Here is a 14,235-nt window from a genome sequence, read left to right on the forward strand (position 1 = left end):
CTCGTCTGGTTGAGCAGGGCCACAGGAGTTGTTAACTGGGGGGGGGGGGGGGTGCGCAACATTAGGTGAAGAACATTTGTTTTGTGCTAGACCCCTCAACATCAACCCCCTGAAGAGAAGAAGAAGAAGAGAATGCAAGGGGAGTGGGAGAAGCAGAAAGGGATGCCTCTAATTTGCAAAGGGGGTCCGGACGGGGGAGGGGTGTCTCCGAGCTGACATGAGCTGGCATGTGCCCTCTTTCATTTCCTATCTTTTGTCTCTTCTGTGTCTGCTGATGAGTAGGGAGTTTCTTCCTTCCCTCCTTCCTTCCTTCCTCCTCTCCCTCCCTGTTTCTCCCTCTCTTACACTTTTGCACTTCTCTCTCTTTCTGCTTCTTGCTCCGTCATCCCTCTTTCTTTCCCCTCTCGGTGTGACAACGTTGCCACCCCTGTCATGTCTGCCCATTATCTCTGATCGGTGTTGCGTTCCAGCCCACACATGGGCTCAGGCTGCCAGCCGATGATGTGTAAATGCGAGCGTGTGCGCGCGTGTATGCATCTACATCTTATTTGATATACAGAAGGTTAGATCTTCTCTCCCTTCATCTCTCTTCAGATCTTCTTTTTATAGGCTACACTCCATTCAGAGGAGAGAAAGGTGAATAATTTTGCTTACTGAGTGATTAGCAAACAAAAGATGTGTGCACTGCAAACAAGCTGGCTTGTGTCATTCCAAAGACGTACAATTTGAATAGCTAAGTTAATGTGGTTTAGTGGAAAAGGAAGCATGCTCCGAGACGAGACGGGCGCTGGAACGTGTTACCTGAACAGAGCGAGAGAGTGGAAATACATTTATGTGTGAAGTGCTGAGTAGGGATTTAAAGGAGGAATTACTGTGAGAGAGTGTCTTCAAAGATTGTCTTTATGCTTTGTTTGCACTTGGGAGATTTGGCCTTCCTGGGATCTCCTTTTTTTTTTTTTTTCTTATCTCTGCTTGGAAATCTTTACACCCCCTACTTTGTGTGTTTTTCTCTCCAAGTTTACATCCACGTGACTGTAATTAAAGCAGAAGAAATGGGCCACTTGGCCATTGCCGCTCCTCTCTTCTCCTCTCCTCTCCTCTCCTCTCCTCCAACCCCCACATTACATTAGTTGCATAAAGAGAATGCTGACCAGCGACTCAGTGCTCATCACATAGTCACACTTCACGTTCCTGCTTGTTGACCTGGAAGTGATGCAGTGGGATTGTACAAGGCGGTCTCAAAAGCCTATGTGTGCATTTATAAGCGTGTGCATGTGCAAGTATGTGTGTGAACATGTCTTGAATATGTGTATACGGGCATGTGTGCATGGAGCGGGTTGACAAAAGCAAGGATGAAGGCTTACGGGTAGAGGTGCTCTTTGGATTGAGTTTCTTTGGGGATAAAAATTCCATGGTGAGTGCTGTATAAGGCTTCTATTAGACTGTGTGTTTTTTTGTTACTGTCCTTCTGTGCGTTAGCTTTTAGACATGTGAAACTGTGTGCATATGTGTGGTCAGGTTGCCTTTGTCCTCTCCCCTCAGGCCTGCACTCAGATGTCAGTGAGTCGTGTGGAGCTTATACAGGTCACTAATGCACTGAGAGAGGAGGGTCTATTCACCGTAGCCACTCAGAGCCCAAACAATAACCCGTAGCTCGTGTCCGCACAAGAGCTCAACTCCCAGGAAATAGACCCACTGACCTAGATCCAATCCCCGTTTAGTGAAGAGACGCCACATTGCTGACACGTTGACATCCTTGTCTCAGTGATAGTGTTGTTTTTGCCATGAGGCGCCTCTTAAACACTGGCTGAAATCTGAAAGGAGAGTGATGTGATTGAACTCTCATTCGAGGTAGCGAGGGATTTAATGACAATAACGCTCATAACCTTTATAGTGGCTAGAGTTTACCCACAGTGGCAACAGTTCCCACCCTCATAAGTGGCAGTAGAAAATGCAAGTAACAGGACGATACTGCTTTGAAAAAGCAAAAATATGGTTTTCTTTCTGGAAATACTGATTTAGTTTTGATAATTTGCCTTATGCAGATTACAACCTGGAGGTCATATGTGGTTTGACACGACATCGCAGCATGAAGCACAACTTGTTTCTAGCTTTAAAACATTTTTTTTGTGACACTATGATGGAGCAAAAATCAGAGCACTGCTAAACAGTACTGTGTGTTAAGTCACTGTGATTTTTTTTTTTTTTTTTGCCACTTTCTGATGTTTTATTAACCAAATGATTAATCAGTTAACAAAAAATTATTGAACAATGAAAATAGTCATTAGTTTCAACCCTATCCTCTGAGTTTTAGTAAAGATCATTCTCTGTGTGGGAAACTGACCTAATGTGTGTTGATGTGTTGCTGAGACAGTTTGCTGTTGCTGAAATTTGCAGAACATTGATGCAACATTCTGGGCGTAGGGCGTTCTCACAGTCTGTCACACCTTACTATGTGTAAGCATGTGTGTGTGCGTGTGTGTGTGTGTGTGTGCATGTGTGCGTGATGCACAAATGAAGAAGTGGGCAGCAAGAGGGAGTGTCATCTTTCTTGGTTAACATCAGATCAGTGACATGGATTGTAAATGTATGCAGATATTAGCTACGCCTGTCAGTAGCTACTAGCAATGATAGTTAGATTTTTTTTTGCCCCGTAGAAATCTACCCAAAGCAGTGCATCACAGGGAAGATATGTGTACCCCTGACCCAAACTGCATTGTCTGGGGTCGTGTGTTCTCTGTTGGCTAAGAGGCAGAGACACAGCATGGTGAGCTACTGTTGGTCTGCCACATTCTTGCTGAACATTTCTTACCCACATCCCTCACTGCAGCACATTGTCTTCTGTCTCGTCTTGAAGGGGCTGCTTTGTTTGCAGGCACTGCTGTTGACTCAGGTGCAGGGATGTACTAAGATAACTTCCCCTTCCGCCTCCCGCTGTCTCCCTCTCCCCCTTCTTTCTGCAGTCCACCTTTGTATTTCCCATTGCGCTGCCGCTAACTTTTTTCTTTACACTGCCTGCTTGCTCACCTCTGTCAGGTTTGTGTTGTCACGGTTTGCCCCAGTATCTCCTCTACTCCTTGCTCACCCTTAATTTTTAATTTCCTTTGTGTTTTTTCTTCCCCCATCGTACCCACTCCACGTTATCATACCTGTCTTTGTATGGCCATGCCAAAGCCTGTCTAAAACACTCCCTGGTAATGATGGTATTTGATGATGGTATTGCAGAGCCTCAGCCAAAATCTTAATTCATACAGTGTTGCTTTGTGTTTTATTAACTGTCTTTGCATTGCTCTAATCATTTGATTAATACCAGAGTAAGCCAATACCTGCATATTGCATTGTTACAGTGTTTAAACCTTAATCCCACCATCATTGTCACACTGAATTTGGAATCAGAATAAGATATTAACACATCCAGGTTGATAGCCATTCTTTCTATTTACTCTTGGCTAGCATGCGGCACAGTCAGATTTTTTAATTCTGTGCAGGCACCATGAAGCAGTGTGTTTTAAACACACTGCTTACATAAACTAAACCAAACTTACATTTTCCTATTGTATGCATATTTCCTTTCTCACATCCACACTCGTGTTTACTCAGCTGTTAAACAGCTCATGTAAACCTGAGTTATTGCTATAAACCCACATGTAAACAATGAAACATACATGAATCTGGAGAATCATAATAATGACGTTATTTGTCTGCTAACATTTGTTCTTCTACAAACAATATCGCATGACTCACAATTGCCTTCTTTAACACAAGGACAGTGTCTGGGTTTTTTTTTTTTTTTTTTGTTCTGTTCTGTTCAACTGTTCTGTTGGTGCACACTGGACAAAAACAGCCTCTCACGCGCCATGCTCCTGAAAATGATAAAAGACATTGTCCACTGTGTACACGTACATCCAGACTTGCCTCATCTTCTTCTGCTTCTTTTGTTGAAGTTTGTTGCTGTCCATAAGTGCTGCCTTACCAGCATCTGTTGGACTGTCCCTTGCCACATGTATTCTGGCATTGCCACGGCATGTTCCTCAGCGTAGCTGCATGTGTGAACAGGGAAAATCACTATAGTGCCTCCAAAGTTATCCCTGTAATTTACCGGGAACTGTGTGTGAAAGAGGCTTTACAGACAATCTGGTCACGCCTTCACACTCTACCGTGGACAATAACCTTCAATGACTCTCTCCAGATAGACTTCCTGCAGTCATATCGTTACTGACAACAAATCGGGCCTGTTCGCATCTGCCCTACTTTGAACTGACACAACATCTATCTCTATCAGCCCCTCAGGACCTATCAGCACCACTCCACCTCTTTACCTCTCATGTCTCCTTCCACCTCACCACACATCATTCATCTTTCTACCTGTGGCCCAACACTCGACTCCACCAGCCCCCCACCGCTCTAACAGCCTCTCATCCCCCTTTCAACACCATTATATTTTTTTTCAGACCCTCTTGCCCCTCTCATCCCATCCCCCTGTCTCAACCTCCCACCTCAATCAGTCTACCTTTGCCTAAAACCCTCTTATCCTTCTCCCTCGCTCACTCATCCACCCTGTTATTTCTCCGTCCCTTCAGTCTGCACCGAGCGGAATAGGAGATGTTACCCGCCAATTTGGCACCATTCACACCTGTCTGTGTTTGTCTGCAGGTGTCTGGGTCTGACAATATGCAGTGCCAAAATCAAGTGTGTTTGAAACTGCCCATTTTTTTTTTTTTTTAACCCAAACAAGTTTATTTGTTTCAACAATACACTTCTTACGGTAAACCTTGAAACCAAGTTCTGTTCTCAACACTTAAATTATTGATGTTGAAAAGAAAAAAGCTTCTTTCGATAGCTCAGTTAAAGGAAAAAAGGGGGGAAATAATGGGAAGGAGTCCCCTTATCAAGATGGTACAACAAGCTATAGCACAACTCAGTCATCTCAAGTTTAACAGCTCTTCACAGAAGTGTGTCCCATCCCACCTCATTATGTTATTGCCATGCCAACCAAACTGAGAGGAACTTGTCTCAGTGCAACTCAGATTAAACAAACAAAAAAAAAAAAACGCAATATAATCACAGCAAGAAAATCCAACGCAAACAGCACAAGATTCCAGTGTTGAATCAGTGAGTCAGTAAAAAGGAGCTGTGCTTTTTTCCTTCCTCATTGCTCCACTTTGGAGTCTTTTTGCTGATGAGACACCAAGGGAATCACGATAACATACTGATGCTTTTTAAATCAACGATTGATCGACATGGACAGATGGAGCCCACACCAGTATTGGCTACGGATGACACGGCTATCTGCTGTTTAATAAAACCCCAGATGTACAGGTCTAAAAAATGCACATGCTACGATGCCGGAGCTTCTTTTGCCATCTGCATGTCTGCAGTTGCATATCGTTGAGCACGTGCCATTTCAAGAACTACAAATACGCTGCCACGTCCACACACGGCTCTTCTTCCTTTTCAATGTCTTTCTCTATCTTATGTGTACACTCCCAGCCGCTCCTCCCCCAGGCTGCGTCTTGCCCCGCAGGGTTTCTACGGTTACCAACTGAATCTGGAGCACAGTCAACGTCTCGTCCCACTCCTCCTGGATAATTAAACAACACTTCTTTTGCTGCTACTCACATATTTGGAGCAGCAAATCACCGCATGAATATTCAGCTGATTGGTTGTGATGACTGGGAGCCGATTGTCTGCGCAATCACCGTTTCATCAGGGACAATGAGTGAGCATTGATTGAGGGATGGCAAAAAGAGGGAGAGGATTTATTTACATTTAAGAAAAAGCAAATGGTTGTTTGCCATTTGTCATGCAACCTGCCGCACTGTACGACAGGACAACAAGAGGATTTCAAGTGGCACAGTAACCTACAACAGAAGGTGGATTTCATGTAGGCTCACATGCCTTGATCTCCTCCTTCATCTCTGAACAAGTGAGAGAATGAAGTGCTCTGATCATCTGGTGTAAAAGCCTCACATTAGAATATACATCTTGAAAGATTGTAATGGGCGGTTTAAATCTGTGGGGTTTCCTGTCTTTGAATTCATACAGGGACTCACTGATGGCTGAGTCTGCACTCAGCAGCAGCAGCAGCAGCAGCAGCTACAGAGCGGAGCGTCAAAAGCTACTCACACTCAGCGGCTCTCTGGAGCCTCTCGCTCAATGGAGGACTTGAGCTGGTAGGATTTTCTTTAAAATATGGTAATCCCTGACTGCACTGTGCTGCAGAGACAGTCAGCTGAAATCTGAGTTAAGGAGCGTACACTGTAAGCTCCTAGAAAGACGGAGGAGCGTATTTAATGAAGTTAGTGACACTTGAGGAGTAAAGTGGAGTGAATTGGCTGACACTGAGTTCCACTGCCCTCCATCTTTTCCACTTGATCTTCAGACGCCACACAGACACTGATCTAAAATCTATCAAAAATCTCATTTGGCAGATGATGTGCTGCACTGCTCAGCTGTCTCTTTCCTCCTGTTTTTCAACTGCTTATTCATTTATTTATTTATTTATTTTTTAGCTTGGCTCCGTCACTCTCTGGCACGAGCTTTTTAACAGGAACGGGCAGTAAATTTTTTTTTTGCTAATTCTATCGAAAAAATCTTAAATCTTGACTTTCCTCCACTTCTCTGTTAAGAGATGACAAATAGAGGGGAAATGAATAACAATCATCTCATTTCCTCCCACTCCACTTTGTTCTGTCATTTTTTTTTTTTTGCTTTGCCCTCCTCTATGGCCTTAAAATGAAAGCACTCTTCAGGAAGGAATTATGATTTGTCTGTCACCAGCTAAAAGAAATTAATGTTTGATTTAAGTGGCAGCCGAGACTCACGCTTGCAGGCAGGCTGTTTGTGTGTGTGCATGTGTGTGTTTAAGCTGAGAGGAGGGGGGGATGTGGCGCGTGTCTTGTCAGATCCCGAAAGGATGAATAAGAAGCTAATCTCCCTCTCCGAGGGAATTCTACCAGTGATGTCTCAGACAGTCCCGTCTCAGAGGGACTGTGGGAGTGCAGTGGAGTGTGCGCTCAAATCTCCACAATAGGATGTTTTCAGAGCATATCTGACTGTTATCTCCACATTGGATGGATATAGTTCCTCCTCAAATGTGAACAATGCACACACACCTAGGTGCGCACATACAGACACGCACCCACGAACAAGTCCCTGCTCCTTATTTGCTCAGACTGTTGAGCCTCCCTGCACCTCGTCCTGATTCACATGTTATTCACAGTGTGTTTGTTATCTTTCAAAGCAGGTTTACTCAATGTAAACAACAAGGCAGCACCGGGTGCATGCATGCTTGTAGGTGTGTATTTCTGTAGGTGCATGTGCTGTGCAGGTGTGTGTGCGGAACCTGGGAGCATGGAGTCGCTCTGATAAAACCCTCTCCCAGACTCCCATGGTAGACTATGTGTACTTGCACCATCCACAAATTCCTTTGTTTACCCCCCAGAGTGTTAACCTTCATTCCCTGCCCTCATGGCAGGGGTCCAGTAACCATTTGAGGAATGTGAAAGGTACGGGAAACAGCCCTAAGGGAAGGGTGAGTCCAGCGACTGCGTCATGTGTTTTGAGGCTTTATTGGGGGGGGGGGGGTCATGGTTGGAGGGTGCAGAGAGAGGTCAGAGGATCAATCAAGCTGGGAGCTTCTCTGGTTACAGCAGTGTCTAGACTGGTCACTACTTTTACCTTCAATGACTCTTTTAGGCTTTGAGTAATCATGATAAAACACAGCAGTTAGACGTATTTTTTTTTTTATGTTTCAGCTCTAAAAATAAAGGATACCTCTTACCTCATTAGTGATATTTGTTTAGTCTTGGGATGGATTGAGCTCATAATTAAGTATTTTGTCCCCTAAAATATTTTAGATCATAAGAGGCTAGTGAAAAAGTGTTTGGGACTTTGCATCCTGTCATCAGCAGATAATTTAAAATCAGAAACTATATTCACTGAGTCTTAAACTAGCGAGGGAGGAATTTCAATCAGTCTTTGTTTGTGTTGAGTAACACACCGTGACAGCTAATAGCTAAGAATAACTGCCGTAGTTGAACACTAAAACAACAGTACATTCCACATTGAAGCATAATGTACCGAATCAAAGGTCACCTCTCATCTATTGAAGCACTTTTTGAAAGCAGGAGATGACTTGCGTTATTTGTGAATGAGCTCCTGTTCAAATATGTTAGAGAAACAAATGTGCAACAGGTAACTGATTGTTGATAAAGACAACAGTTATGTAATAAAGTTACACATGTTGTAGGAGCCGTCTTCACGACCGCATGCTTGTGCAAATTAAAGCCCGCAAGTTTTACCTAAGTGGCATATTGTTAAATCAAGTCCATTTATGATGGGCTTCTTGTCTTCTTGTCGTTATGACAGAGCGTGTGATTTCATCATTTCATTTCAACAGCCACTGCAGCGTGTGGTCTAGACTGACATGCTTAAAAAAGCAATGAGGCAGGTTTTGTTTGGCTTCAATCACAGCGCAGCGGCGTACAGTAGTGCACATCCACGTCATGGGTGGTTTGAATCTGGAGAGCGGAGCCGTGTGTCATGTAGGGCGGAGCTGGGAGACAGGTGCAGAGATGAAAAGATTGGCGGGGGGAAGTAGGGTGTGCCTGCTCCATGGCTGTTCTGACAGGCCTTTGGTATTTTTCCAAAGAGCGCCGGAGCATGTGTGTGAGCTGGGAAACCTGCTCACATTTCTCTTGGGATGATGCAGGTGTGTGTGACTGGAAGCCTGTCTTACCTTTGTTCTATTGTACTATTGTACCATAGTGCATGCCACAGAAAACTACCTGCTTGCGTATGTGTTTGGTGATTGATGATGATAGGTGTTGAGCGTCATTCTGCTGCAACCGTGGCAATGCGGCAATATGAGTGTGACAGTTCCAGTCGTTGTGTTGTGTCTGACAGGGTAGTTAAGGCACATCCAGTCCCAGTACGATGCTCAGCCCTGTCTCCGTCTCTCTCTGAGTTTGTGTCCATTATACTCAGTAAGATGAGACGCAAAACAGCAGATCTTCTATTTAAACATGTTGTTAGTGATAAATTCAGTGAAAAAAGAAATCAAACACAGACTTTCGAATGAAGCAAAAGCAGTTGAATATTTATAACACTCTGTTTTCAGTAAAACATTTAACCAACATGGAATTTTGTTTCCACCAACATGCTTCTTTGTCCCCTCTCAGTGTGTGTGTCTGTGAGTGGGCACGTCTGCATGGTAATGATGCTTTGGCTGCTGCTGCGCAGGCCATTGTGTTAATACACTCTCTCAATGTGTTAATATACTGCGAGAATGAGAACGAGAACGGGAGACTGAGAGAAAGAGAGCGAATAATTATGTTTCCCCTTTTGTCTCGGCTCCCTCAATTAAGCCTGAAGAGAGGCAGCCAGAGCACATGTCTACTTATCCACTTAAAGCTCAGCAACAATAGGACCCCCCAATGTCTCTCTATCCATCCCTCCCCTCTCTCTCGTTCTCTGCATTTCTTCCTCCCATCACTTTTCCATATCAAACTTCTATTCATAGCACCATTCCCCAGTATGCTCTCTCTCTCTCCTTCCCCCTCTGTGTCTGCACCGACCTCAGCGCCCCCCACCCCTCCATATGTGTTTCGCCTCCAGCCTCGCCTCACCTCTCAGCTCTGCGTGGTTTTAGCGGAGAGACCCCCACCCCTCTCCTCGTTACCCTTCTCCCTCCTCCGTGCTTTGCTGCGGGGCACGGGGAGAGGAAAAACGAAGAGACTAAACATTTTCGACAGCGGTTTGATGTCCCCCGTGTTGCGTCGGACGGGATTGTTTTGTTTGTTTGGCCTGCGTGTTTTTCACCTCCACTGCACTGAACTCAGACAGACACACATATAGATGAACTGTATGGAAACAGCAATTCACGGTCAAAGTTGCCAAGAGTTCTCATTAGTAAAGCTGCTTTTGCGCAAGTTTTTACAAATGTTTTTTGTTCCTAAGTGTGTTTGTTGGCAGCTATTTTGCTTTCCATTAAGCCGCTATGTATGCACCATCAATCTATAAATCGTTATATGTATTAAGCGGTATGTTTGTTGACTGCATGTGGGTTAGGATAAGTCTCTTCAGGCCGCATGGGATGGAGGAGGGATGAGAAATAAAGGGTGGAGCAAGAGGTAGAGGAGAAGCATCAGGGTCAAGTTTAGCTTATGTAACTTCTATGTAACAGCTGGGGAAAAAAAATGTGCTGCATTGGCTAAGTTTGAATTCATGAACACACACACGGCGGCATGGAGCAATGTCAGAGTTGACCTGTGAAACAAAACACTGCGTATGGTTTCCACGCATGTGCTCAGCAGTTGCCTTCACTTCTCTTATTGTCCTTTCTACTTCTCTATTTCTGGACTTTCATTTCTGCGTCTTTTCCAGGAGCTGTAACATGGTTGACTTATTGTATTTCTGCCCCAGAGAATAAACAAATTGACAGTGATCGATAACAAAAGAAAGCAGCAGCTGCAGTCGAAGATTAGACCTGAGGGAACCACTGCTGCTTCTTTTGCATTCTGGAAAGAAACAAAAAACAAAACAAAACAAAAAAGGCAAGTTAAAATAACTCACCAGATGCGAAAGATCGAAGCAATGTGAACAGACCTGGTGCTGATTGACATCTGCTTTTGCAATTGATCAATTTCATTTTTTACGTGGAACGATTCATCCTCCATTATGTTCCTGCTTATAGGCTCATCAGAACACAAACAAATCTGACAGCAATGTGTTCAGCATTGACGGCAACAGTCAGCTGAAGCTGCCAGGGGCCTCTAAATGGGCTGAGGAGGATCGTCAGTTATATCTGTCTCCTTCTGCGTACAAACTACATTTTTGTCGAGTTGTAAACTGCAAATATGTACACAACGACACACAAGCAAGCGTGCTTGTGCTTGCATACCTCCACACTATACATAGCACATTATGGAAATCATGGTCTACTCTAAGCAGCTCAGGGCTGGTATTAGGGAAAATTAGGTCGTGTTGGCATGGATCACTTAATTGAGTCTTAAGCAGAAAATCATACTCCGTAGCTGCTTTCATCTTCTGTCATTTTACCAAGTGTGTGCGTGTGTGTGTGTGTGTGTGTGCGTGTGCGTGTGCGTGTCCATCTCTTTGTCTGCAGGGAAACAAGGGGTGTTTTCCCAAAATGCTCTGTGCACATGCCTGCACATGCCTGCATGGTTTTGGGTTGGCAATGAGTTTCAGGGTACAGTTCAAAGAAATTGTGCTTGTTTGTGAGTTTTTCTCCCCCCTCAGGCTCAGACAATACCTCTGCGCTTTGTTTCTGATGATCTGTGATTTTGCATATGTGTGCATGCTTAAATGCGTGTTTCTTGTTTGTGTGCTGTTTTTTTTTTTTTACTCGCCTCATTGCATTATCTTAACTCCAGGCTTACTGACCACCATGTCCTTTATTCTCTTTCATCCTGCTTGCCGTCTCTTATCCTATAGACTGCCTCTCTAGTGAGCTTCACAGCTTTCATTTCAACTTGACTTCACCTGCTTTATGTGACGTACCTGGCAGATTCCCTGCAGTAGGTTTTAGAAGCTCCTTCCCGTCCTCGTCTTCTCTCTCTCCTCCTCTGTGAGTTTGACACATTGGGTCACTTTGAAGTTGCTAGAGCTCCACTGAAACACTCCTCTCTCTTCCTGTTCCTCTCAGGGCAACCTGACACCACCGTTTGAGGATGTGTGGAGGATTGTGCGGTCGGCGAAAGATGTCACCGCACTGATGTGGAGAAGCAGGTGATGCGGCTGCTTAACAACAGGTAAGTGCAGCTGGTACACAAGGGGTCTCTCACCACTGCAAAAAGCTCCATAAGTATTTAAATTTTTCTTAATTGTAGTTTATTTGAATGTTTTTACTCGTTCAGTCACATCGTAAGGAAACAAGTAACAGTAGAGAAAGATTCTTAGAAGCTTTGATTCTCAATACAACACATTCTTGGCTTGTTAGAAGAGATTTCTGTCAGTCTCTCTCTGCTGTTTGAGCCCACACTGAGAACCTGATGGTGTGGGTTTGATGATGTGTGACTCACAGAGGACCAGCTGATCTGACAGCAGTTGACTCAGCAGCTCCATGAGCTTATATAACTGAGAGCACGAGGTGAAGCAGGATGCTCAGAACTTTGTGATCAACAGAACCCAGTTCAAAACAGATTTCTGTCATCATTTCATTTTTCGGGAAGAGAAGTGCTGCAGAAAGGACTGTCCGTTCTGTCCATTGTGTCAACTATCCTAAAAGTGGGCAAAGAAGATTTAGCTTTTAAACATATGAGAAAGGGAGTTTTGGCAATTAAGAGTTTAGATGTATTTGTAAACGAACGAGAATTTCCAACTTAACTGTGAATACCTGATCCCTGATCTCATTTGCCTGACGGCTCTATTCTACAAGGCATTCAGAGTTTTTTTTGTTTTGTTTAACAGTCCAACTAAATTTCCATGTGATTACAGTAAATCCTCAAGAGGAACTGAGGTTTGATACATCCCTCAACTAAAAGGACAATGTAAATGACTTGTTGTCGTCTTACTTCTTTGAAAGGCCGAAACTGAGTACTTTCAGTCACACTGAGAAGCTGCTGTGTGTTCCTCTATTGGTTTGCCTGACCTCCCCAAAGCCACTGGCCCATAAAATAAAAGAAACACAGTACAAACAACTTGGCAGATACGTGTTTTTGTTTGAAATGTGTGAGAGGGATCTGGCTCACCAACCTCCTTGTACACGAGTGGTGTCATTGGCTCGGTATGAGGTTGATGAATTGACAAACATAGATATAGATTATAGCACCCTTGCTCAGTTTGGTATGAGCTCAGGTGATCTCTGTGCCAGTTAATGAATACAGATGTTAAATATAAATTACAGATGTGGTGCAGACCAATAACTTGTAGTAAAACACTTACATCACTACTTTCTGAGCTTACAAGAATTAGTCATAGCCGAAATGAACTGACAATGGGAACATTTCTAAGACGTCTATGTTTCACAGAAAGCTCTTCCTTAATCTACAGTTGAATCATGGGAAATGTGGAGAGTCAGAATGGGGACAGTGGTTTCTACGGCGATGTGACGGGACACCTCTCCCGTAAGCACACATCGCGGTCACTCCGTCTCTCCAGCAAGCAGCCAATCACCCGCCGTTCCCGGCATTCTTCTTCAGTGAAACAGGAACACAGAAATTCGGAAGCCTCAACTCGCTCCTCCAGCACCCCTAGCATCCCACAATCCTTAGCAGAGAACGGACTGGAGCCTTTCAACGCAACAGATGCGTTTGGAGAGTTCGGCATCAACCCTCACTGGACACAGCGCGTCGCTATGACAATGAGGCCCGAGTCCTTTCAAAACGACGACGACCCCCTGGCCACACCGACTCCTGAGACCTCAGAGGCTGACACTGTCGCCCAGGATGGTGGAGAGGACTCCATGGGGGAGGGGGAGGCAGACATCATCGGTGAGGAAAGGTACCTCCAGCGAATGACTGAGGGTGCGCGGGAGGGCGGGAGTTTTAAAAAGAAGCGCTCCAAGTCAGCTGACATGTGGAGAGAAGACAGCCTGGAGTTCTCTCTGTCTGACCTGAGCCAGGAGCATCTGACCAGCACTGAGGAGATGATAGATGGAGGTGAAGAAGAGGAGGAGGAGCAGTTCACACGCCCTAGAGGCAGCGCGGGTGAGGATGGTAAACACACGCATTGTGTCTAGTCTGTGTATTTTAATGTTTCCCATCATGAATCGATACAGCAGATACTGATTTTTCTGGATTTTTTTGCTCAGTGTATAGTTTTCAAAAAGCACCACTGTAGTCGTTCACGAGAATGGTGACTGGTGTTTGAAAAAAAATGTTCATATATGTGTATATCTGTGCCTGTGTGCAGGGGCGTTAGCTCGATTTGATTCACTTTGCAGGTGATGAGGGGGAGGGAGGTGGGAAAAATTGCAGGCACTCACAGAGTAAGGAAAAATGATTTGAGAAAATCTACTGATTGAAGGTTAGCTGCCATCCATCAGTCGTAGCAGTTCAGTTCATCATGGGGTTGTTAGCTTAGCGGGCGCTGTGCAGGAGCTACTGGAGTTCAGCATGACAGTAGGCGGTAGCTGGTAACTTAACTGCTGAAGGTCTAAGCGCTGCCCCAGGTGGTCTGCTGGCTCGGAATAATGGATGGGCTTCCTGCACACACACACACACTCACACACACACACACACACACGCACACACACGCACACACACACGGATG

At 44.6% G+C, this 14,235-nt stretch overlaps 1 protein-coding gene across 2 annotated transcripts in view; it reads left to right on the top strand.

The window, feature by feature from the left end:
* tiam1a (TIAM Rac1 associated GEF 1a) overlaps window positions 1-14,235 on the top strand; it is a 54,313-nt gene that overhangs the window by 4,354 nt on the left and 35,724 nt on the right. For both annotated transcript variants that reach the window (XM_076750225.1, XM_076750226.1), the window contains exons 2-3: window positions 11,669-11,774; window positions 13,015-13,670. In XM_076750225.1, coding sequence (XP_076606340.1) covers window positions 13,022-13,670 — 649 coding nt within the window. In that variant the 5' untranslated portion in view covers window positions 11,669-11,774; window positions 13,015-13,021. The remainder of the gene's footprint in view (window positions 1-11,668; window positions 11,775-13,014; window positions 13,671-14,235) is intronic.

The sequence above is a fragment of the Chaetodon auriga genome, chromosome 15 (assembly GCF_051107435.1).
Source record: "Chaetodon auriga isolate fChaAug3 chromosome 15, fChaAug3.hap1, whole genome shotgun sequence".
In the NCBI taxonomy this organism is placed as follows: domain Eukaryota; kingdom Metazoa; phylum Chordata; class Actinopteri; order Chaetodontiformes; family Chaetodontidae; genus Chaetodon; species Chaetodon auriga.